The 19,716-nt window shown below is 48.3% G+C and overlaps 1 protein-coding gene across 1 annotated transcript in view; it reads right to left on the bottom strand.

The window, feature by feature from the left end:
• COL5A1 (collagen type V alpha 1 chain) overlaps positions 1-19,716 on the bottom strand; it is a gene marked incomplete at both ends in the record, with an annotated part of 124,897 nt that overhangs the window by 78,515 nt on the left and 26,666 nt on the right. Inside the window, 2 exons of the mRNA XM_079544550.1 lie at positions 14,502-14,664; positions 15,250-15,463. Of these exons, the coding sequence (XP_079400676.1) occupies positions 14,502-14,664; positions 15,250-15,463 (377 nt within the window). The remainder of the gene's footprint in view (positions 1-14,501; positions 14,665-15,249; positions 15,464-19,716) is intronic.

Below are 19,716 nucleotides of genomic sequence, written 5' to 3'. Positions count from 1 at the left end.
CAGGCTCAGCTGCCCCTCTATGCATGTTTCATCCCTGCTGATAAGCCTCAAAGCCAACAACGTGAGGCCACAGGGCTGAAGTTGCATTTTTGGTTTGAACACGCACAAACCCTATTTCAGCTGTTTATTTCAGGAACACCACTCTGTGCAGACACTTAACTCACGTTTATGGTCATGAGACTTTTCCAGAGTACTTCCACTCCATCCTGGAGCAGTGAGGCTGGGGATGCCTCCTCTCTGGCAGCACTCAAGGCCAGGCTGGATGGGGCTGTGAGCAACCTGGTCTAGGAGGAGGTGTCCCTGCCTACAGCAGGGGGGTTGGAAATAGATGATCTAAAAGGTCCCTTCCAATCCAAACCATTCTATGACTCTGGGACTTGAATGAGCCCATCCACCGACAGAGGAGCTTTTCTAGAAAGCATCCAGATTTGGGTACTTTTGCAAGACTGCCTTCCTAACAAATTGGCTCGCATGGAGCACACATCCTACTAAAGCCTGGCATTTCTAGCAGCTTTCCTGAAGCTTAATCCTTATCATCAGCCTCTTCCTTCCTTTCTGTGAAGGCCATCACTGAGCAAACATAGCTCCCACCAGGTCCTGGGCATTCCCTGCAGAGCAGAACCCACTCCTCACTGCAGGACACAAAAGCCCAGACACAAAACCTGCTCTCTGTACCCTCCAAGCAGTGCAAGAAGCCAACAGCCTCAGTATCGCAGCCCTTTGGGGCTGCAGGATGAAGAACTCCATCCATCCCCCTCACTTGCCCTCTGCCTTTGCGTATCTCCATCCTGCAAAGACACCTTCCCAAGGAGAGAGAACAGGACAGCAGTCAGATCCCTTTGGCTCACTTGGACTGAGCCACCAAAGCCCTGAGATGTTCTCAGAGCCTTGGGATGGAAACCTTGCAGAGCGACCCATCCAGACCACGCTACTAACCAGGCAGGAATGGAAGAAATAAATCCTTCTCTGAGTTATTTCCGAGTTGCTGGCTGGGCAAAGGTGTTCTTTCTATTTCTGGGGCAGGGTGAAAAAATAAAAAGAGAAAAGATAAAAGCTGGCTGCAGAGAAGCCCTTCCAAATTGACTCCGTTTTCTTTGGCTGCTCCGAAACTCCCATGAACGTGGTAAATAGTCTAAATCTTTTTTTCCCCTGTCTAGTTTTGACTGAAAAGTAGGAAAGCTGATTCTGAGAAGAGCTGGAAGGAGGGAAGAGCAAGTTGAGTCTTTTGCACACAGGGCCAGCTTGGCGTGCCATCTTCTAGGCAACGAGAGGTGCTGAGGTCGGACCCAGAGGGGGTCCTTGGCAGAGCTGATCCATTTCTGCCAACACAAGAAGCTAGAGCAAATCCAGCCGTGTTCTGACAGGGCTGCTGCCCAGAGGGGTACATCCCTCATAGAAACACAGTGGGGAAACGCCTTCACTGAAGCATAAACCCAGCCTTCTAGCCACCACCACACCCCCAGCAACCAAATACTCATCTCTGCTGTGTATGCCAGAAACCACAGCGAGTTATTTAATCTGAAGGCTTAAACTCTAACACGTGAGGAAGCATTCCCCTCTAATGAATTCATCAGGACAGCAATGCATTTTTTTGGGGGCTGGTTTACCCTGAAAGCAAGCCATGTGCGATCTGTGCAGCTACAGGTGTGTCTGTCTGCCTCAATAACTCCTGCATCTCCATGCTTGATCTCAATCGCATTTGACAGAGGAAAAAAGCTCAAGCTAATTAAATTCCTATAAACATCATGAAAACGGGCAGCCAGGTAGAAGAAAGGCACGACACAGGTTCACTGTCTGAGGGAAAGCTTTGCAGCAGGTTCACATCTGATTGGTTACAGCAGCGTTCAGGACAAGGCATCTCTGTAATGTTCCTGCCATAGGAAGAGCTGCAAGTGACCACAAGGCAAATTAAAAGGAATGCCAACCAGACTCATCTCAAGGCATCTTTGAGGTTCCCAATTACAACAGCAACTGGAAAAAGATGAGCTGAAGCACCACAAAATGAGCAGTTATTGTATTTCTGCCTATACATAGCAGACACCCTTCGTCTCCTCAGTTTTCCAAACCCAAGAAGAGGGGAAGACAAAACCAGGTCTCAAGCGAGGCGGCTCTTAGAGCAATGGCACAGGGCACAGCAGAGCCCAGAGGGCTGACACTACACAACACTGGCCACGTTCAGGATGGCACTGCCATGAGGTGACCTCACCTGAGCCCTCCTCACACAGTATCATCCATCTGCACAGCAGACACGCTGCTGTTCCTGGCTCTCCATCAAACACACCAAGATCAAACCGTGGCGGTTGGTTCTTTTCCCCCTCAATGACCACACAGCAGTTTGCCACGCTGTGATTTCTGCCTTCAAATTATCAACGTGTCATAGCCCATGCAGACAAATTACACCTCTGCTCCCTAAAAATAGAGGCCCTACAATCGCTGTGTGCTCTGCTGTCACTATTCTTGCTTCAAGCCCAGACACAACCTTTATAGCAGAGTCACTGCAGGGATTTTTGTTGGTTTGTTTTCCCCCTGCAGATTACAAACATTTAGCCAGAAATAGTGCAAATCTATAGGATAACTTCTAAAGGAATTCTGAGCTCCCAGCTATTCTTTTTAATGAAAGTAACCACTCTCTCTCTACAATACCAACACCAGGAGCTGAGAGTGACTTCCTAGCAATCGATTATTCAAAATGACAAGATACCATTCTATCAGACATCCACGCAGAACCCAAACGTTTGCTTTTAAAGCTACTGACAGTGCCAACCTGTGTGCAAAATAACGGCTATGGATAAGCAGACAGTGCCAGTTTTGCAAGCAGTTCCTTCCAACAGCTTTCAAATAGGAGTCTGTTTGGCTCAGCTCTGTTCCCACAGCGCAGTTCTGTTCCCCAGCTGAAACATCAAGTCAGAGGATGCTGCTGAACGCTTGCAAGCAGCAAATTACATAATTCAAAACGTTTCTTTTAATAACCACTTTTGAAGTTGGCTTCAATGGGTATGCAGGGCAGATCAGGATGCAGTCAGTAATGGCATTTTGATGGTCAAGGAAAGAAGTAAGGATGAATCAGGGGCAGCGTGCAACAAGGTGATACATTGCCTTGCAGTCATTGCTTGCAGGCACCCAACTGCCCTCCACAGCCTTGCCCACAGCTCTGGGGGTGTCCACGGTCATCACTGCCAGGGCAACCCCACAGGCATCATCCTACAAAACTGGCATTGAGGCCCACTGGAAAACTGTTAACCAATAGCTTGCGTGTAGTGGGAGGCATTTCCATAGCATCAGCCTGTCCAGTATGGAAAAAAAAAAAGACAGAAAGCCCAGCCCAAGCCTCTGAGAAATGAACGGGACAAAATGAATGGATGTCATTGTCTATCACCGTCTGCCAGCACTTAACTAGCAGTTAATAAAGCTGAGAGAAGATGATGAAACAATGAACAGTTTTGAAATCACGCCTTCATTCTGTGCCCGGTGTATCGAGCTGCTGTTCCCCTGCCCAGCACATCTCTCTCCTCCCAGTTCTCATCACATCATCTGGGGGGTCATTCCCCACCATGCTCGACCTGAGCAGCCCTGTGCCCCGGCTGAGGGCTCAGCACTTTGAGCCAAGCTCCATTTCTCATGTAAAATGAGAAAACAGCAGAGTTTTCCTTGGAGAAGAGACACGGCCTTGAGGGGCTACATAAAACCAAATTAGAGAGAGGAAAGGCTGCCAAACGCTGCCCAGCCTTCAAATTTCTTCTTGTGGTCTTGCAGGCCTGACCACATACTCAAGTTCCCTGTTTTCTTTACTGTTCCATTTAGTGCTGCATTCCCCCCATCCAAGCTCACCTCCTGATGTCACCGGGTTACCAAGTGCTGATCACACTGTTCCAAAGCTTCCCCTCTTCATCCAAATCAAATAATCCACTAATAACCGAGTGAGAGGAGAGCTTTTTTCCTACACAAGTTATCCTTCAATGACATATGTGTGAACCATAAGGGATAGCTTAAAAAACAGATTCCCCCTTATTGCCGGCTGCAGCACAGCACATCGTGGTGTTGCTCTTTTGTGCCTTTCCCCCTCCGCGCCGAACTTGGCTGTTTCCTGGCTCCGGTTTCACGTTGATTTATTTCCCTTTCGTCTATGGAAAATGAGGAACGAGAGCAGCTTCTGCTCTCTGCGCCGCCTACACAAAGCTGGAGATGCAAGCAGCGTACGGGGGAATCGCATGGTGGAAAATAGGCGGTGAAGAAGTGAAGTTGCTGGCTGAAGTGGCACGTTTGAGGCGTTGGAGTCACTCTGAGCCCCATTGGAAGCTGTCGCTGAGATCTTGCTGAGCCCCACGCATGCAGCATAGGCTGGGGAGGTGTGGACCCCAGGAAGCTTTGTCCCCAGCCCTACCGATGAAGGAGGAGGGAGACGTGAAGGGAAGCAGAGGGCTAGGGGAGGTGGTGAAGAGTCCTCACCTTGGTAGAGAATGGGAAGAGGCTTGCAAGGAAACCAAAGCCTCCAGCTAACATCTAGACACAGCCATCCATGGTGATGAAAACTCACCTCTCACAGAGAGGACATTTTGCAGCTTCATCAGACAATTCACAACTCTGCTACAAAGGCAGTGAGAGCAACCAGGTGCCAGCCCATTCTACTCCTGCATAGTTTCCTTCCTATCCTCTCCCCTCTGAACGCTTCCCAAACTCCAACAGGAAACCCCAGGGAGGCCCTCAGGCAGCCCCAAAGCCCAGGGCTCATTTTGCAGAGCATCAGCCTCCCTCTATGGACTCACACCCATTGCCCAAGGGTGGCTCTTTACTATCCACCAGGGCTTCCTGCTTCCAGCCCAAAGCAGCTGGAGCTCTTCTAAGCACCAAGGTACCAAAGCTGCATGCCCCTTGCTTCTATCCCCAATTTTACTTTCCTCAATGCTGGATCAACCTGGAAGTGAAGCTGCTGTTCTCATCTCAGCTGAAGGACATTCCATCGGCACCATCACCACCCTGAGATCCACCATGAGGTTTTACCCCAGCCCTCCTCGCTGAGGTGGCTCGGGATCAAGGGGTTTTGTCTACACAGAGGCTTTTAATCAGCACTTGGAATGCTTTCTGCCCCAGGAGGTAACTACAAGAATCCAGGTTTTATGGATTAAAGGGAATGGAGGAAAATTGACCTGGCTGCCAAAGTTATCTCAGGATGTAAGTGGGATTACATGCTTAGCCGTGGGGATATCTGCTGACACACTCAGAATTTAACTTCACACCAAATTTTGGTTGAGAAAGAATTTTCCAGTGCTTGGCAGGCAGCGGTTACCAAATGACGGAGCGCTGCACGGGACACATCTGCTGGGACCACCCGAGAAGGAAACTCTTGTGCAGGTTTCTGTTGGTGCTTCCCAGCACTCCTGCAAATCTGCCCCACGTTGCTCAGTACAGAGCTGGAAACAGAGAGCAGAGCCATGGTGCACGTGCACTCCTAACATCTCCCATCTGCACACCTTTTCCTCCCTCCACAAGACAGGACTGCCTGCCTGCTGTATTCAAACCCCTCTCCCTTCCCACCTTAAGTTCACCATTCCAAAGCCTTGTGTTTAATGGCACCATCCTGCTCAGCTCCCCTAGTAGAGCTAAGTGGGCACCTGCCAAGCTTTCCATCCCAAAAGAGGAGCTGGGTTTTGCTACCCTATGGCTTTCATGCGTGCAGATGCGACTCTCAGCCTAGAAATGCTGTTATCTGAACAAACCCATTTCAGACTAGGGATGGCTGCAGCATGACCAGCACAATGGCTGAGCATCACAGCTCAGATTTCAGCATTCTGAGCAGCAAGCTGGAAAAGGGTAAACATAATTTGCAGATACATTTGCTTATGCAAGGCATCAAAGCCCCAGGAAAACCGTGCTGTGTTTGCAGACATTCCAAAGCAGAGAACAGTGCACAAATGCAATATTCACCAGCAATTCTCTCGTCTCCTCACACATTTCGCTTCAGTGGCCAGAGCACTGTTTATTCAAATAGGTTCTGACCTCCTGAACCATGGCCAGTATGTGGCTACGTGGGGAAAACAATGAGCCCACGGTGAGAGGCTTTTTTCCGTGTTCTTGGAGGGAATAGAAAACACACATACACACACGAGTACACAAATCCCATCCAATACTCTGCACAACTCATTAGGAATACCCTCTTCCAGCTCCCATCCCCAGGGTGATATATTTATTGTGAACACATACATTCGATCCTGCTCTGCTCTGTGGAAGCAAGCAGTACACCTGCACACCAGGGATGTCTGGAGCAGGCTAGGATTTTCCTTTGGGCTTTGGCAAGCAGCCCAGACCGCCTCAAAAAAAAAAAAATTAAAATAAGAAGGCCTCACCATGTGCAAGGAACATGTGTTTCATTTGTTCGTACCTAAATGACAAGGGAATGGGTCTAGCACCAAGTCGACTAATAGAGGCTCCTAGTTAGGGGATGCTTTCCCCGTGCCTTAGGGAAACGACAGATTGTTGACCCCTGAAAGCAGGGTCCTGCAAAGTGAGGACAATGGTAACAAAGCCCTAAATTGCAAAGAAGCCTCAGTTTGAGCACTGGCGGGTCAGTGAGGACAGTGAGCACAGTGAGCACAGCCCCTGCCTGAGCTGCACACTGCACAGCTCGGCGCCTGTCTCCCTGCCCCTCCAGACACCAGTTTGGCTCCACCGAGCCTGCACTTCCTCTAACAATCTGCTGCAACCATGCAAAGCAGGCTTTTTGTACGTGGAAGAGAATGCCTGCCTGTCCGTAGGCCTCGGTGCCAAAAAATTCGCTTATGCAAAAAAAACTAATTGGTGTGACCTCCCACGCTGAACAAGGTTTCCAAATTAGCAGGGAAGGGGAAACATGCACTGATTTGGGCCAGTGGCACACCATGGTTCTTCGCTGCTCTCAGTAATGGCTTTTACATATTGTGCAGCAGCGCTGCCAGCAAAGCTCAGCTGGAAACTTCGCCCCAATAGCATGAGTATTTGGCTTTCCCCCCGTGCTCAAGGTGAAGAAAATCTTTCCCAGTCTCCCAACGTGTCCATCTGCTCTCACGCAGTGTCTCCCACACCCCGGGTCCTCTCTGTGGCTCCCAGCAGATACCGATGTCCCCCACACCACTGGGAGCCCTGGCATGATGTCACTGGAGAGGAAAGGGTTTCCAGCATTACATCACCCGTCTGGGCTCTGCAATCAGCTCTCTGCACCTCAAAGTTTCCATGGAAGAACCGAGCCCCCTTCTCCTCCCTCCCTCCCACCAGCCAACAGGGGAAGCGAGCTACAAACGAAGCCATCGGCTGAAAGAGTAATGAGGAGGCCCCAAACAGCATCCATCATGTGCAACGAGCCTGCCTCGTCGCTGCCTGCCAGCATTTAGATACAAAAACTCTGCCAGGTGAGCATCAGGAACAATCAGACAGAACTCTGCTCCCCAAACCCCACAGTCCCTGCAGTGGATGGAAATTATACTGAAAGATGAGCTTTGCCTACCAGAGACCATTCTGTTCCCCTTGTTAACTGTCTGAACTGCTTACTGCTCTCTGCAAAAGGGTCTCCTGGCCAGGGGCAGTTGGGCCATAGCCTTCCTGTCCTCTCCAGGTTTCTGTGGCCCAAAGGGAAAGCAGTGATGGAGAGCCCTCATGCTACTGCTCAGTATCCTTCCCCCACCGACTATTCTCCCAACTCAGCATCCTCATCCACACACTCCAAAATGGCAAAAGCTCAAAGATGATTAGCTTGGAGGAATGGCTAGCAAGGAAATGAGATTCAAGGCTTCTTGTTTGAACTACAATTACAAAAACTTGTCCATTGCACATTGCTGCTGGTGCAGCCACTGTCCTGGAATAGGCAAGGAAGCCAAGTGGTCCCCTGACTCGAGCAGGACCTCTGCCCTTCATTTACAAAAGGTATTACCAATAGATTTTAATGACTGCTAATTGCTCCATGTCTTCAGCATCCATCATGCTGTGCCAGCAAAACCACAAAGAAGGACCCCTCCAGAAATTGCTTCAGTTGGATCTCCTCCCATTTATGTACCACTGCTACCCTGTTTCTACATCTGGGCACAACTGCAGACTGTGTACCACTAGACTACCTCTGTACAGCCAACATTTCAGATGCTCAGTTATCCAAAAACAGTTAATTACACGTTAATCAACCAGCAATAGCAACTCTTTGCCTCGCAGCTAGCATTCAGTGGTGCCCATGCCAAGGATAAAACTGTGCCATCAGGCCTTGTGCTACTCTGGCTGCAAGAGCAGGGCTTGGCTCAGACAACTGCATGAAGCGATGCCATACAGCTTCCTAAGCCTGGGTGTGTATCTTGGCTGGATTAAAAGATACACGATGCACTGCATTGCTGTTAAGCATCAATAAAAGCACTTTTATGATCTGTCTGAACTATAAAGCACGTCTCTCCTTGCACTGGATGCAATCATTGGCCAGAAGGCATGAGATAGCAGCAAACTCCAGTAACGACCTACACATGACAAGCACACAGTGTCTTTTACAGTTAAAGAAATGGAATTTATCACTTACAAACAAACAAACAAACAGAATTAAAACATTAACGATGCCGCTTTATTAGCCGTAATTACAAAATACACATCATGACAGGCAACCCTGGCCCAGTCACAAAGCTTGACTGCAGTCCAGGTGTCTGAGCTGCCAATTACCCAGAAAATCTCAGTGCAAAACAGGCGTTTGGGCAAAGCACACGCAAACAATTAATCCAGTGTTTCCACCCTAACCTTCACTCTCCTTACAGGAACCTGACAGATAGGGATCGTAAGGAACGGTGTCACTTCAGGGATGAGAATAAACCACCTTAAGCACAGACTGCAACTTTCACAAGCTGCTTTGCAGTTCTTCTGCACGCACTCACAGACACACTGATAAAACCAGATGACGTCCCTGGGCACCTGGGTAAGACAATCCCATGCACAAGACTTGCCAACCCGAGCCAAGTATCACGTTGGGGTTTTGATTAAACTGACTGCATTGCTTGGCCTCTGGCACACAAATCTCACCATTAATTGCAAAGCCATCCTGAGGCAAAAGCTTCAGCAGTTGCAGATATATTCTAGGCAGCACTGCTATTCTGGAAGAGCCCAGCTCTGTGATTCAATCCATATGTCTCAAGTGCACCATTTCACTAAAGAGGATCCCTTTGGAAAAAAAGAAGAAAAAAAAAAGAGCAGAAGAAATGACGAGAAAACCAGCAACTAAATGGAGAATTATTAGGAGACTGGGGAAAGCTACAGACATCTTCAATAAAGAACCCTAATGCTGGCTCAGGACGTTTCATTTTCCATCATCTCACACCACAGTATAAGCTGGTGGTGTAAAACATCGACTCTTTGCACTCCCTGAAAGGCTCTACAGCAAAAGAGGTGAAATCAGATTTGGCAGGGCCAGGAAAGCAGGCAGCCAGAACTGTAAATTAACTTCTTTCAGCAGTCTGCTGAGGCAGGGAAAAGTACACGGGAGCGTGCGTCTGTGGCGCATCTCGACAGAGAAATCCAGGTTAGTGTACACCCCTAATTAATTTTAAAAGCGTTTTTTGAAGCTTGACAAGAACTTCAGCACGAGCTTTGCCCAGTTCCTTCCTGCCCCAGACCGTGCAGAATGCAGCTCCTGGTTCAAGGAAGCTGGGGACCTTGCTACCCTTCCTCAATAAGTGCTCCCACCTGCACCAGCGCCTCGTGCTTCTTGCTCCTGCACAAAAGATATGAATGACATTCAGAGCTGAGGCTCCCCATGAGGTCCTCCGCCACAAGGTAAGAAAGCCTGCAAGCTTTGCAGTTACCACCAGCCTGACCTTCCCAAAAGCCCGTTGCATTAGTAGCACCGTCATCCTCCTGCAGGAGCAGATAGAGGCTATTTGACACGTTAACAGCACTCTGACTGCAAAAGCAAGCCCTAAATCTGTCCTCCAGCACCTGAAAAATACAGTAAGATGCATTCGCACAGATAGAAAGACTATTTTCTGCGGAACACCTTTTGCTAAAGCAAAATTTATTGATCCAATCTCGTAACCTTGAAGGCATCTGGAAAAAAAAAAATTAACGTTCAGAAAAGGTAAAGCTAAGAGCTTTCTCCAGAGCAAGAAATGCCAAATCCAAGGGCACAGGGAAGGAGAAAGCCATGACAACAGTGAAATGAAATCTGGGATTATCAACCCCAGTGATAATTGTTTTTGTCTAAGTGTAAACAAGGCAGAAGATGAAAAGAGAGCTGGCATTTCAACCCGAGAGCAGCACAGCACCTGAGCGGCACAAACATCTCAGCTGAGAGCACTGAAGCACTCGGCGGCCCTAAGAGCAGCCCCAGCACCCTGGCTCACCCTCCCTCCATTTCTGATACTTTCATTTTGCTGGTGGTCTTCAAACACAAACAAAACCCAACAAAAACACAAAGGAGGAGAGAGGATGAGTGCCATCCTTTTAGCATCGTACACCACACCTCATCCCAGGCCAGCATTTGGCTTAAGCCAAGAGCAGATGTTTCCGCCAGCCTTCAGCTTCCCTGCATTGGCAGAAAGGTACATGCAGGCATTTGGGAGACCTTCTCACTTCACACCTTGTTTGGCAGCATCAAAAGAAACCGTTTGGCTTTATGGTACCAACTGGACCAATAAGACACAGTTATGGTACTCAGCTGCACAAAATAAGCTCCTCTCGTTTCCTGAGAAGCCAACCTTCAAAAAGCAGCATGCACACTGAACTTTTCTACTCACGGGAAAACTAATTTCATCTACACCAATACCAGGCACTATTCCTCTATTACTTCTTGAGGATCAAAATGCCACTTCTCTCGTGGGACAGTCCCCCGAAACGTTCAATGGCTGAACCACAAACAATTCAGAACTATGGAAGTTCTGGGGCTCCAGTAAGGGCAAACTGCATGTTGTTCATCAGCCCATTGCTGAGTTTGCAGGGCTGGGCCCCACACTGCTGCAGGAAATGAGCTTCTGTGGGTTCACATGAGATGCTTCAACACAGCATGCAGACCGTGTGAGTTCACCTCACCCAGCCGTGGAGGCAATGGGTACCTGCCTCAGCCGTTAGGCAGCACTTTCCATTCATAAAGAATCTCCAGCTGCACGTTATGGGATTTCTTTGTTCACTGCTATAATACAAACACTTCTGGGATTGAAACACAGCACCGGTGACCTTACCGAGCCAGGACCTGAACTTTGGTTCAACCCACATCTGCTAAACCAGACCTTCTTCAGCCCAGGCTGCCCTTCTTCAGGACCACCTCCGTGCTGAGCTGGAAAAGCCATCCCACGGGAGATGCTGTTCCCAGAGTCTGTGGATGCAGCAGTCAAATGGATTAAATGAGCAGCACTCTGCTTGGGCTGGCTACACACAGAGCCTTGTGGGGCTTTGGCTTGGGCAGACATCCCCAAACTCAGCAGTAAGCTGTGCATGGAGCAGAAGTTACCTGCCAAGGCTGTCTTCCATGGGCAACCTCCCATGAAAGCTCACAGAGCATCCAAACAACCTGGATGAAGAGTAGAGCACCAAGAGAGGCCCATCACCCAGCACGGCGCAGTGAGGCTCTGGAACAATCCCCCAGGTTTAGTGCTCAGCCTTTTGGGGACAAGGAAACCACTACAAATTTGCATTCTAATATATCTGAACTGCAAAAGAAACTGCTAATCCCCCTAACAACAAGACACATCCGCGTGCCTTCTGACCTCCTCCCAGCGCTGCCATAGCCGCAGGAGCTCTGCTTGCTGCAGCCTGCGTGCCAAGAGTTTCTCCCAGCCCATGGGCTATGTCTTTGCTCTCTCCCCCTGCAAAAGGCCTTCGCAATCTCGCAACAGCAGTCTCTCACTCACAGCTTGATGCCAGCCGCCGCTGCCCAAGCCCTGTCCTGACATTTGTACACTTCTGTTGCAAACAACAGCTCGGCACAAAACTTAACTTGTACAACCTAGGCTCTCAGCTTGGCCACTCTTCAAACCCACCCGGCGTTCCCAGAGCCTCACAGAGACCCACTCAGCCTCCCAGCTAATTGAATTTTAATGAGAGGAAGCAGTTTTTTCCACCAGGAGAACGCTGCGCTACAGAAATGCTCTGAACCCTCCCCCCAACCCTCCTGCCCGGCTGAGTTCTGCAGCAGAACACAAGCGAGGACATGGCCATCCGTGCACCCAAGGGACAAACACAGCGCAGCCGCTTTGCTGTGACCCCAGTTTAAATAATTACGACTTTCCAAACAAGTAGTGCTGGGTTTTTATTTGGTCTCAGTCCTGCCCGGGGTTCAGACAGATGGGAATTCCCACTTAGTGCTGTCGCTGATCCCAGCTGAGACCAAGCCTGCCTAAGCCCTCCCAGCCGCTGCCTTCCATCCCATACCCCACAACAGGATGGAGAAACCTCCACAGTAAAGACAGACACGCAGCCAGGCTGCAAACGCACCGGGCAGCACAGCAGCACCAAGCCAAGGCTGGCAGGGCAGCTGCCTGCAGGACAGCAGCAGCTTCAGCCCATGGCTCAGCCCAGAAGCAATCAGCTTTTCAAGAATGCACAGCCCTCTAATTGTTTGCACCTCTTTCCCATCATCCTGAGCCACAGCCCTCCCCGCACACTTTCTGCTTCAGCGTGCAGATTGCAGAGAAGAAAGGAGGGCCGAAAGGAAATTGAATTGCTGAGATATGGAGGAAATTAGGTTATAGTCCACTGCCTTCATGAAAACTATTAATTAGGTTCAGTTTAAAGCTGCTGGTATCTTGATTAGTGTTTATGTGAGAGCATATGTTGAAAACCCTCTTTGTTTGATGAGGATGACAAAAGGAAAGGACAAATTTCAGAACTGGAGATCTTGCTTGCTTCCCTCCTCCCTCAAAAGCTTATACTGATGCTTTACGACATAGATGTGCAGAATATAGGAAAAAATAAACAAACAGATTTGCTAATTGTTCATTTCTGGTCAAATAACCAGAACGTTTCTCAGGAAGCTCCCACAACAACCCCATAGCTGCATTCTGCACCCAGGGCTGATGACAGGGCAGCAGCCTCCCGCAAAGGGAAACCACTGCTCTATTTTACACCAACCCCAGGATCTAAGAGGGTTCACTGAGCACAGCCCTCTCCCTGGATGGAAAGAATTCAGCCAGGAGCATTTCTTCCCTATGAAGGAAGAGATGGTCCTCACCAAACAGCAGCAAAACAAAGCAGCTTACATTTCCTTACTGGTTTGGATGCAACACTCGTTTCTGCCATCAGATCCCCCAGACCCCAGCGACTCCCCAGGGGAGCTCACCGCTTTATGTAGCAGCTCCACTTAAAATACAGCAACCAGTGCCACATTTTTGACAGCACATCCAATGCTTGCAAGACACTCCAACACCCGTTAAACTCAGCTTTTACTTTTTATTGTAATAGTCAGCCTTCCCAGGGATTGCCTATTAATTGAACGCAACGTAGAAACCTGGTGCTTGCTCCCTAACTGGGATTTTGGCAGCACCGCTCAGTCCTTGCATCCCTGCTCTGTTTGTTGGTAATGTTACTGCAACTCTCTGAGCGACAGCACAGTGCAGGCAGGAGCTGGCCTTGCTGCACTTCTAATTCTCCCCCAGATTGATGCTTCCCATCCCTCTGCTGGGCTGGGAGGCCCATGAGACACAGAACTTCCTGCGTGCAAGCTCAATAAATAAGGAGGTAGGGAAGTCAACAGGCCTTGTTTACACTCCATTGCACTGGCGCTGATTTCAGGGAAGCAATTCTAGCTTGCAAGCAAGATCAGGGACGGGATCACTGTATGCATAAAAGCCTCAGAAGTACAGCAGAGCACAGGAGTTGAGATTGCTAGCAAAATGCATGTATTCAACTAGCTGCTGAAGTATGGGAAAAGAACTTCTACCATATGTACCTCGTCTATAAATAATCCTGTATCTCTTTGCTTAAATCATAGGAGCTCATGGGAACATTCCACCCATCACGATTTGGGGCTGCATTTTAAAAAGCAGTCGCTGTGTGGGAGATGATGGGGCTGCCAAACAAGCTGTCAAGGAGACTCCTTGAGTCACAGTGCAAGGAACCAGGAATCAATGACCAGTGCATGGAAAATGAGCAGATTACTACGGACTTTGTGAGAACTGATTTGCAAGAGACTCTTTCTTCTGTTTACTGCCCCTCAAACAGGATTTAAATCATAACACGGGGATAAACGAAGTCCTGCTACTTTCAAAAGTGGAGCCTTTTCCATCAACACAGAGCACAAGAGCTACAGATCCGTAAGATTCTGGCAGAGGAGCTGGTTTAAAACCTCAGCAGGGGAGTGAAAGCAGAGAACCAGGGGAGATTCTCCAGCAGCCAACCTGGCTTGCATCAATACTAGAGGAAGCATTTACCTAGTTAGAACACAATCTCTAAGAAACTAAGTTACATATTAAGGAATTCCATGCAAAAATCCAAGACACGTTTCAAACAAGAGCTGTCAAGCCCTCAAAACCAAAACCCAGCTCTGCAGAACGCCTCCAGAGCTGCTCATCACCACGACTTACCTCAAAGACTTCCTCATCTAATATCCTCGTTCCAAATACAATGATGCCATTGACGTCAATGATGGGATGGTCACTTCGATCCAAGAACTTGGTGATTTTCTTTTTACAGTCCAAAATCAAGGTGACGTTTTTCTTCTGCACGCTGATGGCGACCCTGTGCCACCTGGAAGAACACAGCCCACAGATGTTACACAGAGCCTTGGTCTTTCAAGAGCAAGCCAACGATTGCAATAACAACAAATCCCTGGTAAAAACTCTCCTGCAAACCTTCACACCAGCTATTATCTGCAAATGGGTGAAAATCAGCTTTAGGCAGACTCTACATGAGTCACTGGAAAGAGAAATGACTGTGCTGGCAGATGCCATTTGCTTTTCAACCCTCCAAAATAGCTCAGAGAGCACCTGCTCTTGCTTCAGTGAAGGGACTGATAACTCCCTGGCTATCCCTCCTTCCACCCTCCTTATGCCCTGTGCAGGATCCAAGGGGGATTTTTATTGACAAGGGTTTCCTTTGGACTTTTCATAACAGGAGCCAACAGTGCTGCTACCCCCCATAAGCACCAACACAGCTTGCACTAACTGGTACAGGGTTCACCTTTTACATACGCACTGTTCATCTGCCAGAGGGTACAGCTGAAGAATGGGATGTATGCACAGACATTTGTAGGACTCCAATTTTACACAACACATGCTGGCACTGTTATAAACAATGTACTGTTTGTTCCTTTGTGCACAAAATTTCACTTACTTGCCATCTGCTAGGTTAATGCCTCTAAAGAGAGGATAGTCTTCTGGGCCTGGCTTTCCTGTATGGTCTTCATACAGGAATACAGGAGATCTACCCATCTCCACACCAATTTGCTGGATCCCTTGCTCATTGTAAATTGAGATCAAGAAGGACTGACCTCCTTTCTTCGCTTTTACAGTGGTTAAAATGGAGAAGTCCTCTGGGAATGGGGAAGCTGGAGTGGAAAAGCAAAGAGGTTAGTCAGGTTTCCTTGACAATGAATCCCTACAGAAACAATAGGTTGCCTAATGATCTACATGAAGAAGGCTGACTCTTCACCCCTCCAGATGTGTGTACATCAGCATCTCCAAAAGCACACACTGGGAAAGAGCTCCATCTTTTCCCCCAAAGCCTACTGAGATTTAGGCTGGAACCTAAAGCAGATGGCACCTGCAAAGCCAGAGCAGGGCAGTGCCTCTCAAGGGCTACCCACTGTAATGGCACAGAGCTGAACGTCACCAAGGATCTTCCATTAATGATCAGAAAGCCTTTTGCCAGCCCTCACTGCCCTGCCACACAGCCAAAATCCACTCCGTATTTCAACTTGCAGCACAGCACAGTTCAAGGTCTTCCAGAGTGAGAATACAATGCTGGGAAAACAGAGGCTCTAAAAAAAAAAAAACTGTTGGTTTAAATGTATTATTTGCACCAAACTCCTCCTCGATGCGTCCTGGAGAATTAAGGAGAGAAGGCAGAAACTTCCTTTCTTTCATTTATCACACCATCTCCAAATTAACTTAATACATCAGAAAGACAGAGGGAGGTAAGCATTCCACACCAGTTAGGCAAATAAAACTCTCCAATACTGTGTGTAAAGACGTAGGGGAATTGCATCAGGTTTCATCTATTCCAGGCCCAGAACAGAGCATTCTGTGGCTTTGGCTTTCAGGGCTGGTACAGGGGAAAAAAAAATATCTGTGAGCAGAAATAAATCTGGCAAACAGCAGGAAACGCCGGTTTGTCTGCATATTGAACAGCTCACAAGTTTCCATGATTTCTCTCCACTCAGGAAAGCAGACTTCTCTGATCTCAGGTGGTATCTTTCCATTTTTGCAAGGTTTGCATGAGAAGGGTCTGCAACTCTGGGCTGATGCCCACGAAGTTTCAAGTGGACACGAACATCACCAAGCCATGCCCCGTGCAGGACGTGTCTCCTTAGCTCGTCTTTTCTCTGCCCTTCATATAGAACCATCACAAATGGAAAAGCTTGGATGCACACGTTGAAGGGGACGTCTTAAAACCCCCAGATGCGTTACTAAAGGAGTTTGTTCGATCAGATTCCGGTAGACGACAAAAAATTAGGGTACCCTACAGGGCATAACCTCATTTCAGCAGTGTGAGACGTGCAGGGTATCTTTCCTCCAAGGTCCAGGCTTTCACAACAAGGATTGCATTGTACTGCTGGGTATCTGCTTGGGAAATCTTATACCAAGCACAGCAAAGTGGGGCAGCCCTGCCATGGGCAGCAGGGTATGTGTGTGTGTGACCATCTGCGTGCGGCAGGGCGCAGCGAAGGGAACAACAACAATAGAGCATTTTTCAGCTGCAGATTCGCAGCCATATAAACCGCAAAAATTGTCAAGCTCAGCACCCAAAAGCTTCCAATAGGCTTCCTCTGCCCCTACGGGCTTTTCTTAGATGGTATCCCAGTGGGGCATAAGGGATTCTGACCTGGGTATGGGGGCGTGAGCAGGGAATTCTTCTGATTACAGCACAGCTCGCGAGTTCAAAAAGAAAGAGGCCATGAAATCACTCTTTTCTTCTGCCTGGGAATTGCTCAAACTTTATTAACCACTGCTGTAAGTGAATCTAGCCCTCCAGCAGAGGACTACACTGCAGAACAACGGAGGAGGCAGGAGAAGGCATGCAAATGGTGCACCAAGTGGGCAGCTGGGGACACCTGCACAGACACTGCACTGAACACAGCCAGCATCCCTCACCCAGTTAGACCGTGTTTGTAAAGAAGCAGAAAGCACCTTCTGAATGGAGGACTCAGTCAATAATTCAGTGCTGTGGTAATAATAGAAGGATTTTCCTCCTAGGACACAGACCCAGATATCTGGCAAAGGCAGGCATCTGATCTTGGTGCCTCCCCTAGGATGAACTGAGCTTTATCTCCCTCCTGCTGAATATACACAAATCCTCCTGTAGAGCTCAATCAAGACCATACGCCTTCCTGGTTCCAATTACAGGCTAGAGTTTGGGGCCTTTTATGTAAAATAGTTCATGTCCAAAATTTCATTATGAATCCACAATACAGTACCTTTCAACTTGAGCAAGCTGCCAACTCATTAAAAAGCTGCTTTTAATTTTTTTTTTCATTATTATTAAAATGTCTCCATGGTGACGTGAGTTTCTCAACCCAAATAACCATAACAGATGAATTATAGCTGACATTACTGTTACTGCTCTGCTGTCCTGGCAAAATAACAATGCCTTCACTGTCACAGAAGTGACCCAGGCTATTGAGTGATGTATGAAAACACATCCGCACGGACAATATATACATGACAATAAATACATGGAGAGCATAGAAACTGTTCCAAATCCCCTTAAAGACAGGGAAGTCATCCCCAACAAGGGGCTTGGGAATAAGCCTCCATTTTCAGTCCACTCAAGTGAGCTCACTGCACATCCCTCTCTCCTCCTCATAGCCCTGCACTAATGCTGAGTTTGGCTCACTGCAGTGTCTTTATTTTTAACCTCATGACCAAAGCCTTTCAAATTTACCACATCCTGCTAAGCAGCAAAGGGTTCGGACCCCCATTCTGCAGACGGATCCATGGGGAGAGCCAGCATCGCTGCTCCAGGTATGGGGTGGGCACAAGGGTGGCACAACATCCCCTGCTTAACGGCCCCAACATCCACTGCTTCACATGAGCAGCTGGCATCTGCAGCATGCTCTGCTGCACACAGAGCAGCATCAGGCCCAGCTTCTTCCTTTCTGAGCGCTGGGACCAAGGATGGAAGGCTCTCATGCAAGCTCAGCCTTCGAAACACAGACACCAGAGATGCCTTCCTAGCACTGGTGCTGCAGGTGTAGCAGAGGGGGCTGGCAGAGCCCTGACTCTATCTGGGAAGGACCAGAAAGCTTTAGCCATATAACACACACACAAAGAAAAACAACCAGCAAAAACAATGAGATGATCAAGTTCCAAGTACAACCACAGAGCAGAACTGTTGTGCAAGTTGGTGCCGTTCCCACTTCTCAGAGCAGAACAGCTTCTTGGTGGTGTCACCAAGCTCTGGTCTTGTTCTTCATCTGAGAAAACTTTCAGTTTTGGAATGGATGTTTTCCTCAGAGATGACTGTTCGAGTTATAATAGAGATTCTTCAGCTCTTAAATACATACATATCTATACGTGCAGACACCCACAAGCAGCACATAGAAGGCAGAATTTGCTGAAAGAATGCAAATGACATTCTGCTGGCTGCCACTGAAAACCCTGCCTCTCTTGCTTCTGCTGGAAGAGCATGGTTTTGTGGGGAAGCAGAACTTATTCATGGAGGGAGGACAAAGAGCATCTCAGCAGATTTTCTCACTCCTGTGGGTTTGAAAAACAGACAGGCTTTATATATATCTCTTGCTTTGCTGGCTGTGGCTGCAGAAGCAGAATGCAAAGCCCATAAAATTACCATCTTAGAAAAACACCAACTTCTAATTAGCACAAAATATTATGCACTGTGTACGCTTGCCTGCGGTGCTCAAGAGCAGAGAGGGCAAGTCATTCTGTGACACACAAAGTCACCAAAGCCACATTTCCCCTAACGCACTGTGCTGCGATCACTTCGATGCCTTTGCCTCCCCTCTCTCACTCATCCCGTGGTGTGAGCTCAAGTCACGGCTCGTTATGGGGATGTATTGAGCAAACAGCTGTGGTTCTGATGGAAAACAGCAGGGCTTCCCCGCTCTGCTCTTCCCTTCCCATCTCCTGAGCAAGCAGAGCAGATTATTTCATAGGAGTCCACAGAGAGGTAGAGCTGTCTCAATTGCTCCACAGTTGTCCAGTGGAAGTGATTGAGAAGTTGCTTGATGACATCAAAGAAACACCATCTGCATCTCACCCATGAAAAACAGCAGATGCAAGCCACGATCTCAGAGGATGTCCAAACAGCGAGATGAGTCAAAAACAAGAGATTCTCATACGATACGGAGTTACCCTTTGCAACCATGGTTCAGTTCTGCATGCTCTTGGGTTGAACTCCTTGAAGCAGCAGCAACCAATCTTTGCTAAATTGGCTGGAAGTCACTACTTTTCTGCTTTCTGCACCAAAAAAAGGCTGTCGGGCAAGATTTCACAGTGGCTCCAGCAACCACTGGGAAGCTCTTAAATCCACTCTGTTCCAAACTGGAAACATTTCCTCAAAGCAGCACTCTTCAAGGGCTCTGTAAACTCCTGTGTCTTTGTGGCTTGCTCTAATGAACCT

This window comes from Tetrao urogallus, assembly GCF_951394365.1.
Source record: "Tetrao urogallus genome assembly, chromosome: 19".
Classification (NCBI taxonomy): Eukaryota; Metazoa; Chordata; class Aves; order Galliformes; family Phasianidae; genus Tetrao; species Tetrao urogallus.
This window is presented reverse-complemented; position numbering and strand designations above follow the sequence as displayed.